This window comes from Lemur catta, chromosome 4 (assembly GCF_020740605.2).
Source record: "Lemur catta isolate mLemCat1 chromosome 4, mLemCat1.pri, whole genome shotgun sequence".
Lineage (NCBI taxonomy): Eukaryota > Metazoa > Chordata > Mammalia > Primates > Lemuridae > Lemur > Lemur catta.
Genome location: NC_059131.1, coordinates 73,993,416 through 74,013,467, shown reverse-complemented (window position 1 = coordinate 74,013,467; position 20,052 = coordinate 73,993,416). Strand labels below are relative to the sequence as shown.

Genomic DNA, 20,052 nt, shown 5'->3' with positions numbered 1-20,052 from the left:
GAGAAGAGATACAGAGTGAAAGGGAGAAAGAAAGAGCTACAGAAATTTGCATGGGGATCCCCTTGAGACTTTCCTGAATTCTAAAATGTGCATGCATAGAATGAAACTTCATGAGGTAGAGCAAAGAGCAATCAGAGAGTTAAGACCTGAATGGTCCTCAGAGGTCACACACTCCTAGAAATTATGCAAGGTCAGAGTAATTATCCAGAGTAAAGAGTCCTCCTTCACTACTCAGAGCATTCAATAGACACCTCCAAAAGGGCCACAGCTTAGAAGTAGGGCTATACCGTCCTTAAAATAAAGGCAACTTTAGATCCACCATAACAAAACTTCAACAGAAGCCTCAAAGGAACTGAAAGGAACTTAACCTGCTATCAGAATGCCCTACATTTTTAAAATAGAAAATAAAATCCAAATACTTATCAAAATAAAATCATACTTTCAAGCATCCAATTAATCATTACTAGACATGCCAAAAAATAGAAAAAGGTGACCCACAACTTAGGAGAAAAATCAGTCAATAGGCCCAGAAATGATGGAGATGGAAGCAGAAGAGGACACTAAAACTGTTATAATTATATTTAAGTACTTAAAGAATACATGAATACAGTGAGAAGAGATATAGAATATACATAAAGAAACCAAATGGAATTGGTTCCAGAAATCAACAAAGTATCTGAAAAAAAAACTCACTGGGTGGGAAAAAATTCACAGATTAGACCCTGCAATCTGCCTAATCTGAGACAAAAGTAGTGAACTTGAAGACATAGACATATAGATAACCATAAACACTATGCAAAATGAAACAGACACAAAACTAAAAATAAACAAGGCCTCAGTGACCTATCAGACAATATTAAGTAAACACAAAGAAAACCACACTAAGACAAATCAAATTCCTGAAAACCATTGATAAAGAAAAAAATCTTAAGAGCTATCATAAGAAAAAAGACATTATATTACATAAGGGGAACAAAGAGGGAAATAATAACAGACTTCTCATCAGAAACCATGCAAACCAGAACAATGAAATTACATCATTAACATGCTGAAACAAAGTAACCTTCAACTTAGAATTCTATACTCATCAAAAATAGTTTTCAAAAATAAAGGCAAAATAAAAATGTTTCAGAAAAAATATCTGTGACATACTTACACGAAAGATGGGGTGGAGAATATAAGTATGTTGTAAATTTCTTGCATCGTTATTGAGGTGGTGTGATAACCTATACTAGGTTAACATAGCAGCGAGTGTGAACATTTTCAAATGTAAGTCAAATTGTGTCAATCCTAAACTCAAAGCCCTCCAATAATGTCCTAGCTCACTCTGAGTAAAAGCCTGTGAGGCTGGATATAATTGGAACCTCCTCCCCCACCCCAATTCTCACCCACTGTCACCTCAATTATAAATACATTAGCAGAAATTCATGGTTATAATTCTTCCTTTTCTTTTATAAAATTTCATCAAGAATTCATGGTTATCTTTTTTTCTGGAAATTATTAAATGTGTCTTCATAAGGCCCATGGCAAACAATTCCAGCCTCTTCTTCCTTGTCTATAATTCACTCCAACATGACAAGGAACTTCTCCCAAGTTCCCATCACTCTCACTTGGCCAAGGAGTCACGCAGAGCTCTCCCAGTCCACCCGCTTGTTGAGCGGATTGTAGGGAAAGGCTGGGCGACTCAGGACTCACGCTGGTAAACAGCTCATCGTCCTCGGCAGCCGCTTCTCTGCCTCGTTCCCACAGCTGGCCGCCCACTTCCTCGGAGCTGGGGCTCTGTGACTTGTCTTCTCCTGGCCTGAGCTGCTGCTCCTGTAAGCCGCGAAATAGCTCAGGGGACACTTATCCTCCGCTGCCAAGAGGGCTGCCGACAGTGTCCTTTATAAGAGCAGAAGTTCTCAATCTGATGCATCCAATTCATCAATTTCTCAAGGCCTTAGTGCCAAAAAAACACCAGGAACACCTAAGTTTATCTTTCAGGTTTATCACTCCTTGAAGTGAGAGAGAACGCTCACCATAAGGAACTGCGGGGAGTCTTGGTAAGAGGGTGTTAGAAAACTATTATGGGATTTGGGTTTTGGTTGGGTAATTTGGGGAAACATCTAAGGAAGTGGATTGGATGTCAGAAAGCTGGCGCAATTATATGTTGGGTACTTCAATAAATCTTGTTGATAAGGTCGGCTAGCTAAAGCAATGATAAAGTTATAACTGGTAAAAAAGAAGCAGTCATTCATTTTAGCTGAGAGGGGGATGTTCATGTTGTGTGGGTTGCATACCCAATGACCTTGCTTTTGCTTTATTTTATCGTGGTCTCAGATTGACTTTGTCTGATGTTGGTGTTCTGTGAGATTTTTGTCCAATAGGAAAACAGTATTAACTAGTTAACTAGTTATTAACCAGTGAGCATCAGGCCAACTTTGTAGTAACACTGAGGTCTTGCTATGTCAGTCAAGTTCCTGGTGTAAGAGATTCCTTTTTTCTTTCTTGATTTTTGCTTCTGTGGATCTCACTTTTGCTCTCATATCTAAGACCCAAGATCACACAGATTCTCTCCTAACTTTTCTATAAGTTCAATGGTTTTACATTTAGGTCAACAATCCTTTTTGAGTCAATTTTTGTGTATGATGCTAGATACAGATCAAAGTAGTAGTATTAATAGTAGTAGTGATAGTAGTAGTGGTGATGGTAGTAGCAGTTGTGGCAGTAGTATTAGTGGTAGTAGAGGCGGTTGTAGTAGTGGTGGTAGTAATTGTGGTAGTAGTAGTTCTCTTTCCTTCTCCCTTTCCCTCTTCTTCTCCCTCTCCCCCTTTCCCTCTTCATCTTCCTTTCCTCCACCTTCTTTGCATATGGATATCCAATTATTCCACCATCACTTGTTGAAAAGACTGTCTTTTCCCCACTGAACAGTCTTTGTTGAAAACCACTTGCCCACGTATTTTATATATATATGGGTCTTGTTTGGGAATCTCTATCCTATCACATTGATCTACTTGTTTCTTTTGACATCAAAACCATACTGTCTTGATTACTGTAGCTTTACAATGAGCCTTGATGACTCTACTGTTCTTTTTCGAAGTTGTTTTGGATACTTTGGGTCCTTATGTGAATTTTAGAGTCAACTTATGAATTTCTACAAGAATCCTGCCAGGAGTTTGAGATGAAGTTGAATCCATAGATCAATTTGGGGAGAATTAACATAATGAGTCTTCTGATCCTTGAACACAGTTTATCTCTCCATTTGTTTCTTCAATTTCTCTCAAAAATGTTTTGTAGTTTTTAGTTTAGTTTTCAGGTTTTATACTTTTTCATCTTTTTCCTTAAGTTTTTTATATTTTTTATGATACTATAAATGGTATTGTTTTGTAAATTTCAATTTCTGCTTATTGCTAATATACAGAAATACAATAATTTGTCCCATGGGCTATTTAGAGATGTGTTGTTTAATTTCTAAATAATTGAAGATTTTCTATGTACTTTTCTAATTTTGATTCCTATCTTCAGTCCACTGTGGTCACGGTACATACTTTTGACTCTTTGGATTCTTTTAAATTTATTGAGATTTCTTTTATGGCTCTAAGATGTTCTATATTGGTAAATGTTGCATGTGTGCTTGAAAAAAAGTGTATTCTGCTGTTGCTGGGTGTAGTGTCTATAAATGTCAATCAGGTTGAGTTGTAGAATTGTTCAAGTCTTCTATATCCTTATTGATTTTCGGTATACTCATTCAATTGATTGCTGGGAGAGGGGTATTGAAATCTTCTACATAATTGTGAATTTACCTATTTTACCTCACAGTTCTATCAGTTTTTATTTCATATATTTCAAAGCCCTGCTAGTAGGCACACACATATTTAGAATTGTTATGTCCTCTTGATCAATTGACCCCTTTATCATTATGAAATGGCCATCCTTTCTCCTGGCAATATTCTTGGCTATGTAATCTAGTTTGTAAGATACCAATATAGTCACTTCAGCTTTATTTTGGTTAGGGTTAACATGGAACATCTTTTTCCACCCTTTAACCTTCAACTTACTTATATCTTCATATTTAAAGTGGTGTTTTTTGTAGGAAGCATGTATTTGGGTTTTCCTTTTATATATAATTTGACAATCTTTGCCTTTTAATTGTGGTATTTAGACCATTATTATTTAATTAACATTAATTGATATAGCTGGGTTTAATTTGCTCTTTGTTTTCTATTTGTCTTATCTGTTTTTTGTTCCCTTCCTCTTTTTATGCCTTTTTTTGTATTAATAGATTTTTAAAAAAATAATTTTATTTTATCTCCTTTATGGGCTTTTAAACTCTACATCATGTAGGTGGTTGCATTAGGGTTTAGAGTATACATCTTTAGCTTATTATAGTCTTTCTTCAAGTGATATTATACCATTTCACACAGCATTAGACTCTTACAAGAGAATCCTGCCCTTTCTCCTCTACCTGCTTTTGTGCTATTTTTGTGATACATTCTATTTCTAAATGTTATAAACTCACAATACATTAATATTTTTGCTTTAAGCATTTCTTGCTTTCAGCAGGCATACCTCTAGCAAGCTTCTTTCTGTTCTCTTGCTAGAAATTTGTCTAAAATAAGAAGCAATAGGATCTGAGATCATAAGGTTTCATAGCCTTTAGTGTATAGTCTTTGTTGCATCAATTTTAACTGCTCAGAAATTTCCCCCTGCTTGCTTCGTGGTGGTGGTTTGTGAATTTTCTGGATAACAACCCTCAAACACAAGTGAATTGTTACTTTACAAAGAAAGCAGATAAAAATCCAAACAGTGATTTGAAAGAGGGAATTTGGAATAATTCAGCAATGAGAAACCAAAACCTTGACTGTTTTCAGTGAAATTAAATAGCCAGCTTGGGGGTATGGGGATCATTCACGGAAAGGGGTGGGTTTGCTTTGCATTTGTTTCTTGACTGTGGGACTAGAGAGCTGGCCAAAGTTGTCTCTTTCTTCCTTTTAGAAACCGGTCTGAGGTTTTCTCTCCTTAATGAGGAATTTCCCCTTTCCCAAAGCCAGATGTGATCGAGGAATTTTATGTTTTCTTTAGCCAGAAATTTTAGACGTAGTAAAACCTCACAAATTTAGAATAAAGAAATTTCTTTACATAATGAACAACATAGATTATGGAATATTGTAATGCACTTTACTGCAGTCAGATACACAGAATAAAACATAATGGGACAATAGAAGAGGAGACTGGGTTGTATACGAGGAATTTTAAAACCTGGTTAATGCACACAGAAGTGTTTTAATTTAAATCCTTGCTTGTGCACCAATGTAGCTTAACTCCCTTCGTCCGGCAACTTATGTCTGCAGTACTCCATGTTAGGACACATTTTTAAAAATCCTATTTCTGCTTCCTAATCACGGAAACAACATAATTTTCAATTTCCCAAGTTCCTCGTTCTCCTAGCACCTAGCTTGGTTCTCTGTGGAATGTGTGACTGTGGCCCGCCATGTCTCTGTTAAAATTTGAGTTCTAAAAGGTCCAAATTTGCAGTTCCATTTAAAGAAGCTTGCTGATCATGTCCGCTCAGTGCCCACCTCAGGCTTCCCAGTCACTTAAGACAATTCCCTAAATCAAAGCTAGGGATGCGTGATGTGCTTGGTAACTTTCCTGGGCTCTCTTTTAAGGAGAGCCACAGGTTGTCTGGGCGGCCAGGTCTCTGGGGAAAGGCAGGTACCTTGGTTAGGGCGAGTCGACAGCCCACGGCAGGGACACCTGCTCCCGGCGCGGCCCCCGCAGCTCCGCGGAAAGTGGCCGGCAGAGAACGCACGCGCACACGCGCAGGGTCCCCTGGAGAGGAGGGCGAGGGATCGGAGGAGACGCGGGCGGGGAGAGGGGCTGGCGACTTGGGTTATGTAAGCCAGTGGAGCGAGGCGGGCGGTCGCGTGGGCAGGGGCTCAGCCGCTCAGGCAGGGTTGCTGCCCTGCGGGGTGCAGCCGCCCACACAACGCCGGGGACGCGGCCCGCGCCTTGCTCCCGGCCCCGCCCGTGGTCACCGCGGCTCGCAGCGCGCCGCCCCCCGACGCGCGCGGCTGGCAGCGAAGGCAGCGGCCGCGCTCCCGCAGCCCTGGTCTGTGCAGGGAAGCATCCTTCTTTCTCTGCGGCTTCGCCGTGGGCCCGCGTCGTCGTAGCCCAGCGAGTATGAGCCCCGAGCCGGTCCCGCCGCCCCAGTGTCCCGGCTGCGACCGCGGGGAGCCGTTCGCCCAGAGGTTAGAGAAGGGCGACGAGGCCTTCCGCGCGGGCGACTACGAGACGGCAGCCGAGCTCTTCCGCTCCTTGCTGGCCGGGCTGGCGCAGCCGGAGCGCGGCCTGTGCCTGCGCCTGGGGGACGCGCTGGCCCGCGCCGGTCGCCTCCCCGAGGCCTTGGGCGCTTTCCGCGGCGCCGCGCGGCTCGGGGCGCTGCGGCCGGAGGAGCTTGGGGAGCTAGCGGGCGGCCTGGCGCGCGCCGACGGCCTGCGCGAGTGGCGGCTGTCCGCGGGGAAGCCGGGCTGCGCGCCCGAGGCGCCGAGCGAGGGGCGTCCGGCCTCGGCAGCCGCTGCGCCCCGCGATTTGCTCGGCTGCCCGCGCTGCCGGCGGCTGCTGCACAAGCCAGTGACGCTGCCTTGCGGGCTCACGGTCTGCAAGCGCTGCGTGGAGCCGGGGCCGGCGTGGCCGCAAGCGCGGCGAGTCAACGTGGTGCTGAGCGGCCTGCTGGAGAAGTGCTTCCCCGCCGAGTGCCGGCTGCGCAGGCTGGCGGGCCAGGCGCGAGGTCTGCAGCGCCAGCAGCAGCCCGAGGCCGCGCTACTCAGGTGCAACCAGGCCCTGGACCTGGGTAAGTGGCCCGTGCGGGCGGGCTCGCCTACCCGCGCACCTGTGGAGCCGAGCGCTGGGAGCTGACCGCTGGACCAAGGTTTTAGAGCGCTTTGTTTAGGCTTAGGGGTCATTTTGCTTTCTGAAGGTGGGAGCAGCCACACCCTGCAGCCGGGGTGACCAGTGTCAGAAGTCAGGTGCCCGCCTCCGGTCCAGGACCCGGAATAGGCAGAGTTTTCCGAGGCCTCCCTGAGCAGCTCTGTAAAACCTTTTTCAGTCCCTTCTCAGCTGTTTAGGACTGGGAGGATGACAGAGTATTTTTTGCTTGTCCTGAAGGAAAATGCAAATAACAGGCAGTAGAGGTGCAGAATGGGAATGCCTTGTGCTGGGGCAGGATTTGCTTTGGGGTTTTAGCTAGTCTGTGTCCAGGAAGGAACCCTTTCCACTCTGCTTTCACTGCTTCGTACTGTCTGGCTCTATCCTTTTTTCTGTCTCAAAGGCCATTAGATGTTGTTATGGCGTGTTTAGCGTATTTGATTGTTATACTGACTAGTGTGTGTGGTTTTAAAAAATTAACTAATTCATTCATTCATCTTTACTTAGGTCTAAGACCAGCACTAGGCTCTCTCCTTCCTTCACCCAGCCACCACCTGTTAACAACATGTAATCTAAAGGAAGGCCAAACTTCTGTCATTGTATTTGCCTTTGAATGAGTATGCTCTATTAGCAATTGTTCTGGGCAGGTGTGAAGGATGGTTTTTTTAATTCACTGATTTTGTGTTAATTATAGGGTATATATGACTTAAATCACTAGCCAAGGAGACTTGGTTTAATCCTTTGTTACTAAAAGAATCTTCTTGTATGCAATAATTAGTGTGCATTTTATTTTAAACTTAGGGTTAAGGTTTTCTTTTAGAAGTCACACACTACAAAGTGACTAACGTTCAATTTTGTTTTGCAAAACAAATTATGATTCAGTACTTGAATAGGTTATCTATTAATACATATCTAAATTGGGGTATTGCTGCTGGAATAGAGCAGTTAACTTGCTTTATGTAACAAGTATTCTGTAGTTTTTGCAATCAACATATCCGTACTTTAACAGGTTGCATATTTTTGAGTTTTCAGTCATCTTATATATGTGTATATGGTGTAGAGCAGTACTAGCTAATAGAACTATTGTGTAAGCCACAGATATAATTTAAAACTTTCTGTCAGCCATGTTAAAAAGAGTGAATAAAAGCAGGTGAAATATTTCTAGCCATATTTTTAACCCTACCCATCCAAAATATTATTTCAACATGTCTTCAATTTTAAAAAATAATTGAGATTTTACTTTTTTTTCAACTAAGCCTTTGAAATCCATTGTGTATTTTGCATTCACTGCACTTTCTAATTCAGACACTAAATTATTATTGGAACTACCTCATCTATATTTAGATGTTGGAGAAGATGCAGAAAAATGAGAACTGTCATATGTTGCTGATGGGACTGCAAATTATACCCCTGAAAGTTGTTTGGTAGTATCTACAAGTGTTAAATATGACCCCTGAAAGTTGTTTGGTAGTATCTACAAGTGTTAAATATGTCCTTTGGCCAAACAGTTTCAAGGAGGTGCATGCATATCTGCACCAAAAGAATGCACAGGGATGTCTAAGAGTTGTTATTGTTAAACCCCTAAAGTGGAAAAAACCCAAATGTCCAATAAGAGCAGAATGGGTAAATATATTACAACGTCTTTATGGACTAATATACTAAAAGAAAATAAACCAACTACAGTTAACAAACTACAATGTGGGCAAAGCTCACAGATGTAATGTTACCTTTAGGAAAGATGTATTATGTGGGAGAGTGCCCAAAGGAACCTTCTTATGCCCTGGGAATTACCTGAGTGGTGATTACATGAGCACACATATGAAAGTTCAAGACACATGCTTGAGATTTATGGACTTTACTCTGTAAGTCCTCCATCAATTTGAATAAATAACCTATGAGGAGTATTGCCATTCATTCTTTCTATTAATATTCTCAGGGAACACTACTCATGTTTTATTGCTTTATATGTCAGTTCATTTAATTCATTTTTATTTCAATGGATTTAAGGGGGAACAAGTGTCATTGTGTTACATAGATATATTGTATAGTGGCGAAGTCTGGGCTTTTAGTGAACCCATCACCTGAATGGTGTACATTGTACCAGTAAGTAATTTTTCACCCCTCACTTCCCTCCCAACCTCCCTCCTTCCAAGTCTCCAATGCCCATTATACTACTCTGTGTGACCACATATACCTGTAGCTTATCTCCCACTTTGGAGAACATTTATTTTTTTCCTGAGTTATATCACTTAGGATAATGGCCTTCAGTTCCGTCAAGTTGCTGCAAAAGATGTTATTTTTAACTCATTTTATTTTATTTTATTTTTTAGAGACATTGTCTCACTATCTTGCTCAGTCTGGACTCAAACTCCTGGACTCAGGCAATCCTCCCATCTCAGCCTCCTGAATAGCTGGGACTACAGGGGTGTACCACCATGCCCAGTTCATTTAACTCCTTTTAAATAACATTGTAGTGTTCTCCATTTCCTACCGCTACACACACATATGACAGATTTTACAGCAGTAACCCTCCCTCCCCGGACAACAATGGCTCTGGGTTGCAGTTGGAGAATAACCTTTAATCAACTCTAAACATAAACATAGAGAGTAGACTGTGTCTTCTCTTCCTCACAAAACCTGGTTCTCAGGCTGTCCTTTGACCCTTCCCCATAGAGGGATTAACTGGTGAACCAACTGAAATTTTGTGTCAATTCTTTGAAAGGTACATGTGCACATTTTTCTTCCATTTGCTTTCTCCACACACAGCATTTTAAGTTGCTTTTCCTCTTTCATTTATTTTTGAGTTATTCCTAAATAAATTCCCTTAGTTTTATTAAGTTTAAGGCTTAATGCTTAGAACATGTGTAGGTATTTATTTTATATGTTTTAAAAGACCAGATTATGAAGTTCTGTCTTCATGAATGGATCACCACATGGTGGAAGTTAGCAAAGAAAACAGTTTGATTCATTCAGTGTCTAGATGGGAAGTGAATTGTATTAATTTTGGACTTAAGTAAAAGCAGCTGTTAGAATGTGAGGAGCAGAGACTTAAATGCATTTATTAGAAAAGAATGATTAAAAATAAATATAAGTGAAATGTGTTTGCAACCCAGAAAACTTCATCAAGATTAATTAAGCTAACACAAAGATAGTATAAGCAAAGGAATGATGAGGAAAATCTTAGTGAAACAAAAAAATTGGAGTTGGTTAACAAGTCAGAAAGTGGTCATTACAAAGACTGGTTAGAGGTGAAGGTTTGGCAAACGTGATGAAGAAGAAAACAAAACACAAATAGCAGGAATGAAGAAGCAGCATAATTGCAGATACAAATGAATATTTATGACAGATTTTAAAACCTATATGAAAAGGACAATTTTAGGAAAATATAGATTATCAAAATTGCTCCAGGATGAAATAAAAGCCTGACATGGACCAATAACCATAAAAGAAATTGAAATGCTGTTTAGGGATTTTCTTCTGCTAAAAAGGCACTAAGGTCAAGCAAGTTCTCACAGACTTTCGATGATTAATTCCCATCTTATTTCAGATCATAGAAAGAAAAGGGAAGATTTTAATCTCATATGGTTAGTATAATCTTGACACCACAATCAGGTAAAGCTTGTACAGGAAAAAATTTATAGGCTAGTACAAATTATGTATTAACATATAGTTGCCAAAATCCTAATTAAATTTCTTTGTATTTTGAGTCCAGCAGTGTGATAAGAGTTAGGATCAAGAAGAACCTATCCAAGGAATGCAAGAGTAATTCAGTTTTAGACAAACTTTTCAGCATAATTCACTACAACAACAGATTGAAGGAGATATACTACTTGCAATTTCTCAGATGCTGAAAGAGCATTCTATAAAATTCAACATGCACTGTTACAAAGCCCTTAGAGAAAACTAGGAATAGGAGGGAATTTATCTAACTTGATAAATATTTTTTCTCAGAAACTTATAGCAAACATACTTCCTGTTAAAGTATGTGATATACATCATACTTTAGACACATTCTTTTTAAATTCAAGAATAAGAGATAATGTCCATTGTCACTATTACTGCAATATGAGAGTAAAGAGAAATAAGAGGTACAATGTATAAATATTAGAATGAAAAAATCAAAGTGAACTGCATGTGATATGCCTATTTAGGAAATTCAAGAGAATTAATTGGCAGACTGTTTGAACTGATGAGAACTGTAGCAAAGTGGGAACAAGATGTGAGATGTCCATTCTCACACAGATTGGCAGCAGGCATATTTCCCCAGCTCAAACTGTAGTTCCAGTAGCACTTTTTTTTTTTTTGAGATTTCCAAAAATCTCCAAAGGAGAAGTGTATATTTCAAAATGCATTTCTCTGTGCAATTGAGGAACTTTTATCTAAACTTTTAGTTGGAAATGATTAATCTACAATTATATTAAGTATATAATGATGTACTAAAAAGGCAAATGTGAAAAAAATAAAATAGAATTCTGGAATGCCTTCTCAGAAGTGAAACTGTTCAATTTAAAATCATATATTTGTGGATTGGTATCAGTACTTCACAGTTCATATGTGCATTTTCAAAGATGAAATACATAAAATCTCATTATAGATCATAATTAACAGATGAACATTTTCAGTTGATTTTGATGATGAAGGACACTAACTTAGAACCTTTAATTAAGGAAAATGTCATCCTACCCAAAAGAATTCCATTCTTCTCATTAGCAGATCTCTATTACAAAAAAAGTACTAAAATAATATCACATTTTAAATTTCATCAAGAAAAAAATCTGTGAAATTTGTTTTTTCTCTTGTTATATAAATACTGCATAATATCCTCCAGTTTGCCTCTTGGCCTACAAAGGCTAAAATATTTACTATCTGTTCTTTTACAGAAAAAATAAAAGCTGCTGACGACCCCTGTTGTAGCCAGTTATCTACATCAGACAATGTCATCAAGCTTTTAATAATTCAGATTGTATTGTTTGACTCCTGCTGTTCTTTTCCCCCTTTTCTACTTTTTTTCATACCTTCTCTATATTATACATATGTAGTGATAATACATTTATAAGTATTATCCATTTCTCCATGTCTTGATGTAATCTCTTCTTGCATGAGTTCTTTATGCACACTTGCTCAGTTACTTATATAAACTAAAAGAAGGCATACTAACATTTGGAAAGGACCAAGTAGGTAGTTTGAAAAAGAGTCAGGGCCGGGCGTGGTGGCTCACGCCTGTAATCCTAGCACTCTGGGAGGCCAAGGCGGGTGGATCGCTCGAGGTCAAGAGTTCCAGACCAGCCTGAGCAAGAGTGAGACCCTGTCTCTACCAAAAATAGAAAGAAATGATTTGGACAACTAAAAATCTATATAGAAAAAATTAGCTGGGCATGGTGGCACATGCCTGTAGTCCCAGCTACTCGGGAGGCTGAGGCAGTAGGATCGCTTAAGCCCAGGAGTTTGAGGTTGCTGTGAGCTAGGCTGATGCCACGGCACTCACTCTAGCCCGGGCAACAGAGCGAGCCTCTGTCTCAAAAAAAAAAAAGAAAAAGTCAGGTTCAAGGCTTTGGAGCATGCTGAAAATGTGTATTAGGTAGAGAGAACACATCTTAGGTGCTCAGAAAATTTGTTGATCAACTAAAATGCACAGCTGTAGCCCCATTACCTACAGCCCTGCATGGGTGTACGCAGTAAGCCGGGTGAAGCAGCATGAAAAGCAGCTGTGATGGGTCTGCTTTTCGCCAGGTCTGGGGTCGTCACTTTTCTGTGGGACCCTGCCAGTATACCCTACGTCGTATACTACAGGTCAGTTCAGAGAGCCATTCTTGGCGTCTGTGTAGCTGCACTTATGTCTGTAATAGCATATGAGTAATTATCAGAATCACTTCTGTTTGAGAAATGAAGGGAAAGAAGTTTTTTTTCTTGTTCTTCCGCTTAAGAGAACATATTGTAGGTATAATTATGGGGCTAAATCAGCATCCACAGTTGTATAGAAAAACAAGTTATGTTTTACTTTTTTGTTAGTGTCTTAAGCATGGATTTCCTTGTGTACTTTCATGAAGGTTATATTAAATCTCTTAATATCTGGTTATAGCCTTAAGATGATTCAGCATTTACTTCGTTTATTATTGGAGATTATATTGTAGCTAGTGTGTATGCAGGAATGCTCAATGGCAGCCTGTTTTTCTTGGTGCATTTTGAAGTCTTGTCATTCTTCTTTCTGTCTTCCTGAGAGAAACTCTGTATAAAATATACTTAAACTACTAAATCTAAATATGGAGGGAAGAATTGTTTCTTATTTTGTCTTTATATTTATTTTCTGATTTAGTATTTTTAACAACTTAAAGATTATTTGCTTTTAAATGCAGTCATTTGTATTGATTTGCATTCCCCCTGTGTTTCAGCACCTGATGATAATTCATTATTGCTCCTGCGCGCAGAGTTGTATTTAACTGTGAAGAACTACGAGCAGGCTCTGCAGGATGCCGATGCGGTTTGCCAGAGTGAACCTCTCCTGACTAAGGTATTTGTATGTGTTGGCTTTGGAGATAGTAAGTGTAAGTTTATGGAATTTTCTTAAAAATTATGTAAGATAATTGTGGTTAGGTACTTACAGATAATGTACATTTCCCCCAAATTTCAGTAGTCTAAGTTTAGCAATCCACTTAATACTAAACCAACCCAATTTAGAATACTAAAGATTAAGATAAACACTAATTTAGGTTACACTTAATAGGTATTTGGCTGAATAATATGCCCTATACACTGAAAAATATAGAAACCAAATAATCAAATTTTATAAAATCGTGAGTGAAGAGACAATATTTAAAATTACAGTTTAAATAGAAAGATGACATAATGATCATGATTGGCTGTTGGGGCCCTAATAGGCATATGAGCTTATCTGTGCTATTAGTGAAAGGGTTAACATTTTGTGTGTATTTTGGACTAATTTTAGTCTATGTGTTTTGGTTGGAAAGGTCTAATATTTCTTCCCCTGATGACACAAAATGAAGTTGGTTAATCTATTAATGATAGCTTAAATTGTCTTTAACGAAGTTTAAGAAGCCAAAGAATAAAAATGCTTTCTTATTAATCTTTGAATTTTAAAGTTTTAAATAACTTGTGATGAAATTAACAACTATAGTATGCTCTATTAGTCAGCTAATAATGAAAAATATTTATTCTTCCATATCACTTTTATCATCTTTGTTTGCAAAACATTGAAGTGATATTAAGCTGGGTTAATAGACAAGCTGGGAGTAGCCTGCCTTTCCTCCCTTCTTTCCCACCTTCTTCCCTTCCTTCTTTCCTTCCTTCCTTCCATCCATCCATCCATGCTTCAGTCTTTTAAAACAAAATGTTACTAGATGGAGTGTAAAGTTGGACTTGAAGATAAACCCAAAGATAGGAGCAAATGTTTGTTGGACCAAGTTCAGAAATCTATTTTATTGCTTGTTTGCTTCATTAAAAAACATGTTCTATGCCAATTTCTGATGCCTTTTCTCCTATCCCGTGATCCACTCTTTTTTTAAAATTACTTTTTAATTGACAAATAAAATTTATATATGTTCATGTACAATATGTCTGAAATATGTATACATTTTGAAAAGACAAAATCAAGTTAATATATGCATTACCTCACACACTTATCATTTTTGTGGTGAGAACACTTAAAATCTAGTCTCTTAGCAATTTTCAAGAATATAGTACATTATCATTAACTATAGTCAGCATGTTGTATAGATCTCTTGAACTTATTCCTTCTGTCTAACTGAAATTTTGTATATTTTGACCAACATCTCCCCACTCCCCGCTCCCCTGCCACTCTTCTTATGAGGTAATTTGTCAGTAATAATCAAGCCTTAATTATTATGACTTATAAATAGTGTTTCTGACTGACAGTAGATCTGAAATGGCCCTCTAAAGCTAGATTCTCCTTCACAGTATTGTTCTTTGAACTAAAAACTTGGTAGTGTGTCTCTGACAAAAGACAGACTGACTTGCTACAAAGTTACATGGCTAATTGTAACTTTAAGGGAGGCAGCAAATGATTATTTAGTGTTTGAAATTGTGGTCATATCTTCAGGGTTTATTGCAAATTTGTGGGCCTCAATTCTTGACAGGTGCCTAGTGAAGAGCAGCTTCAGCAGAAATGTATCCTAATAAATCACTTTAAGAGAGGAAAGCATGTAAATTTGTGCCACAGTTAAGGGGTGGGGAGAGTAAGTTGATTGATTGAGGGGAAGGCTAAATTGGCCAAGTATGATTAGGATGAGATGGAAGCACTTTCAAGCCAGGCGCAGTGGCTCCTGCCTGTAATCCCAGCACTTTGGGAGGCTGAGGTGAGAGGATTGCTTGAAGCCAGGAGTTCCAGATCACTTGGGCAACATAGCAAGACCCGTCTCTACAAAAAAAATTTTAAAAATTAGCTGGGTGTGGTGGTGCACACCTGTAGTCCCAGCTACTTGGGAGGCTGAGACAGGAGGATCACCTGAGCCCAGGTGTTCAAGGTTGCAATGAGCTATGATCAGGCCACCTCACTCCACCCTGGGTAACAGAGTGAGACCCTGTCTCTTAAAAAAAACAAAAACAAAAAACACTTCTAGGTTCCATTTGGGGGGATGTCATAGCAGTGTGTTTTATTCAAGCAAAACTACACTTTCAAGCAGCCAGTCATGGCTAATGATTCAGAACTTTTGGAACAACTGAATATAAACCAATACCAGCAAAATATTTGCTCATAGGCAGAAGTATATATTGGTATATGATTAGTTTGATTTTACTCAAACAGGGAACCTATAAGACTTAAAATTATTTAAAAGCTAGTTAATTCCATAAATAAACATTTGTGGATACCCTGTGGTATCAAAAATGCAAATCTTGATTGAGATCATACGCACATGTTTGAAAACCCTTATGTGAAGTTAATTGTGTATCTAGGACAGTCTTATTCTCTCAGAACTTGTGATAAGCAGAAGGAGCAGGTTTAGAAGTTACTAAAACTTGAGAGTCAGGGACCTTTACTTGAATAAGGCTTGGGAGGGACCCTGGCAACTTTGTCTTCATAAGTTTGCACTTTTTTTAAAAAAAGGACTCTCCAAATTATGTAAGATTCAGACTCCGCAAAAGCTGGATCCACTCTTATAAAAGGAGAATGAGAAAATTAGTAAAACTTCATGTATTCGTCATAAAGAGTTCTATAGATGATTCACTGATGGCCTGAAGCATATTTGAGGCTTTTTAGGGACCTCAGGGATGAAACTCGTGGTCTGTTGTCCAACTATTTGTCATGTCTTTGAAATAGCCACTCTCTCAGAGAGCTGGAAGTGATGTGATGAACAGACAGTTAAAAAAATGTTAGGAGAGATGCTGGTGCTAGAGATGGAAACTGGTCACCATCAGCCATTTACGGTATTTAAAACAATGGAGAAGGAAGTCAGGTACCATAGAGGCTTGAAAATAGACCTCTTTACATTTGGCTCTTAGTGGCTACTGGTGTGTTGGAATATTTTAAATACAGAAATAAGGATGAGAGACGTAGGTAATTGAGCCAACAAGTGCATGCGTTATTGTTTTCCTCCTTAGGGGACCCAGTTAAAATGACAGTAATGGGTTGGGGGGTTGTTTACTTCTGGTCACAGCAAAGGAGTGAAGTGGTCATGTGAACCCAGAGGAGAAAACAGTTATAAAAACTAGATTTAAAAAGAAAAATAAAGACGCTGTAAAGCATCCAAAAACAGAAGCTGGGGGAGAGTTTAATCTCAAAAACCTGCACATGAAAAGGATAAGAATTGTGATTTTATGATTTTTTTGGTCCAAGGGTTCTGTCTATCCCCACAGCTGCAGTTAAAAAAAAACGGTAATGAGAAAAACCCTCACCATCACCACCTGAAAGTACCGGAGTTATGAGTTCAGGGCTAGTAAAGGGAAAAGGGCACATGTTGGTAGCATAAAAACTGCAGGAGTGAGACACAAATTTAGAATATAAATCCCTGATTCACAGCTAAACTGTGCATGTGAGGGCATAGCAAAAAAAAAAAAAAAAAAAAGGGTGGCAGAGATCAGATAGAAATCTATTTCTAAAAGACAGAGTGACAGGGACTCGTATCTGTGAGTTTGGTGCTTTTCTTAACTGAATGCTTTTCCCAATAGCACACAGCTCAGGCAGCAGAAAGCTTGAGGTGTTAGAGTAGGGAGCCCAAATCTGACAGAAGAGCTGGAAATTAGGGGAATCCCAAAAAGCAGGGCAATTCCAGAGTGGGTGATTCACAGCTGTGGCCAAATCCTGGCTTATTTCCAAATTTCTCAGGCACAGGGGAGAACCACAAGGCTTAAAAAAGAAGCAATGGAAAGACGAACAACAGAGCACAGATACAAGCAGCTCCATAGCATGGAGGAGATACAGGTCAGAGCTGAATCCAGGAAAGTTAATTGCTTATCAGAACTAAAACCCAGTAATCCTCAGAAGAGCACAAGAAAATGCAGTTTATGCAACATATTTTTTACAGTGTCCAGTTTCAACCAGAAATACCAGACATACAAAGAAACAGAAAAGTGTTGACCTATACTCAGAACAAAAAGAGAGTCAATAAAATTTATCTCTGTGTGGGCCTAGATATTATATTTAGCACAAAAAGTCTTTTGAAGCAGCTATTATAAATAAGTTCAAAGAGTTCCAAAGAATTGAAGGGAAATATGATATCTTAACAGCAATCTCAACAGGGAAACTTTAACTATAAAAAATGGAAATTCTAGAGATGAAAATTACAAATGTTGAAATAAAAATTTTCTGTATAGCCTCTAGCACATTATATATGAAAACAGAATCAGTGAAATTGAACATAGATTCATAAAAATAGAAATTACTCAATCCAAAAAAGGAAAAAACAGTAAAGGAAAATAAATCTCAGAAACCTGTGGGACAATATGAAGTGGTAATATATGTGCAATTGTAATCCCAGAGGAAGAGAGGAAATGGTAGGGGAAAATGAAGAAATAATGGCTGAAAACTTTCCAAATTCAGTGGGAAACATTAATTTCAGATCTAAGAAGATTAATGAGCCCCAAGCAAGATAAACTCAAATCATGATCAGACTGCTGTGCTGTAAACTAGAGAGCAGCAAGAGAAAAATGGCATACAGGGGAATAATAAGATTTATGGTTGACGTCTCATCAGAAACTGTGGAAGCCAGTTGACATTGGAACAGCATATCCAAAGTGCTAAAAGAAAGTCTTTTAACTAAAAATTCTAGATCCAGTAAAAATCCTAAACAATGAAATTGAAGTAAAGACATTTGCAGCAAACAGAAACAATTTGTTGCCAGCAGATGTGCACTACAATAAATGCTAAAGCCTTTTTAGTCTGTTGTGTCTTTGAATTTAAAATGAATTTCTCGTAGCAGCATATAGTTGGTACTTGCTTTGGCAAGCAGTCTTACATTCTCTTCCTTTTGATTACAATGTTTAGTTATTTATATTTAATATAACTATCAATGTTGTATTTATTTCTGTTATATTCCTATTTATTTTTTATTTTTCTCACTTTTCCCCCTCACTGCTTCCTCACTGCTTCTGGAGTAATCAAATATTTTTATTATTCCATTTTAATTTCTCTATTGACTTTCTCTTTGCATTATTTTTAGTGGATATTTCGGGGATTACATTATGCATCTTTAAGTTATCTAGTTCTACTTAGAGTTAAAATTGAATCACTTCACATAAAGTCATTTCCTTACATTGTATATAAAAATTAATTCAAAATGGAACATAGACCTAAATACATAAGCTAAAACTACCAAACTTCTGGGACAAAACCTAGGAGAAAAATTTTGGTCACTTTGAGTTAGGCAAAGATTTCTTTGCCAGGACACAGAAAATACAGATCATAAAAGAAAAAGTTGATAAATTAGTCTTCATCAAATTTTAAAACTTCCATAAATTCACACTTGATTCGTGCGGTACACACTATCTGGGGGATGGGCACACTTGTAGCTTTGACTCAGGTGGTGCAAAGGCAATTTATGTGACCAAAGTGTTTTATCCCCATAATATTCTGAAATAAAAAAAAAATGCAGGGATTTATTTTTGCCTCTTTTGTTCACTGATGAAAAATGCCTGGGCCATTGTAAGTATTAATGAATGTAGGATAAAAAAAAAGACTTCTTCAAAAGATATTGTTACAAAAATGAAGAGGCAAACACAGAATGGGAGAAAATATTTGCAAGGCATACATCTGATAAAGGAGTTGTATTTAGCATACATGAAACACTCTTACCAATTCCGTAATAAGTCAAACCACCCAGTTAAGTAGTGGACAAAGGATCTGAGCAGATAGTTTACCAAAGAAGACATATGAATATCAAATAAATGCATGAAAAAAAAAAGGTGCTCTACATCATTAGTCATCAAGAAAATGCAAATTAAAACTTCAAAGAGATGCCACTACGTACTCACTAGAATGGCTTAAATTAAAAAGACTGACCATACCAAGTGTGAGTGAGGATGTCTAGCAGCTGAAACTTTCTTACTAGTGGAAATGCAAAATAGTCTAGCAGCTTTGGAAGACAGTTTGCAGTTTCTTTAAAGTTAAGCATACACTTCCTATGCAACTTAATAATCACACCTGTATTTTCTCAATAGAAATTTTAAAAAGACATGTATGCAAGTGTCCATAGAAGCTTAATTTATAATAGCCAAAGACTAAAAGTCACCCAAATGTCCATCAGCATGTACGTGGACAAATTGTAGTATGTCCATACAATGGAATACTACTTGGTAATAGAAAAGAATGAAGTGTTGGTCTGTGCAACAACATGGATGAGTCTCTAAAGGGTTACACACGAAACCAGGGAAGGCACACAAAAGACTGCATGTGTGATTTCACTTATGTGAAATTCTCAAAAAGGCAAAACTGTAGTGACAGATCAGGGGTTACTGGACCTAGAAAGGTGAGAGGTTGGCTTCAAAAGGCATTAGAGAACATTTCATGGTGATGGAAATGTGCTATACCATAGAACATACATTTGCCAAAACTCATCACACAATGTTTACAATTAGTGAGTTTTTGTTGTATATAAATTATACCTTAATAAAAATGTGATGGTAAGGAAGTATAAACAAGGATAAGTCCATAATTGAAAAGAATGGGGAATATTTATG

General features: G+C 38.4%; 1 protein-coding gene across 1 annotated transcript in view; it reads left to right on the top strand.

The window, feature by feature from the left end:
- Nucleotides 1-6,162: 6,162 nt before the first annotated feature.
- Nucleotides 6,163-20,052, top strand: part of LONRF2 (LON peptidase N-terminal domain and ring finger 2) — a 32,087-nt gene continuing 18,197 nt past the window's right edge. Inside the window, exons 1-2 of the mRNA XM_045548907.1 lie at nt 6,163-6,832; nt 13,296-13,414. Coding sequence (XP_045404863.1) covers nt 6,163-6,832; nt 13,296-13,414 — 789 coding nt within the window. The remainder of the gene's footprint in view (nt 6,833-13,295; nt 13,415-20,052) is intronic.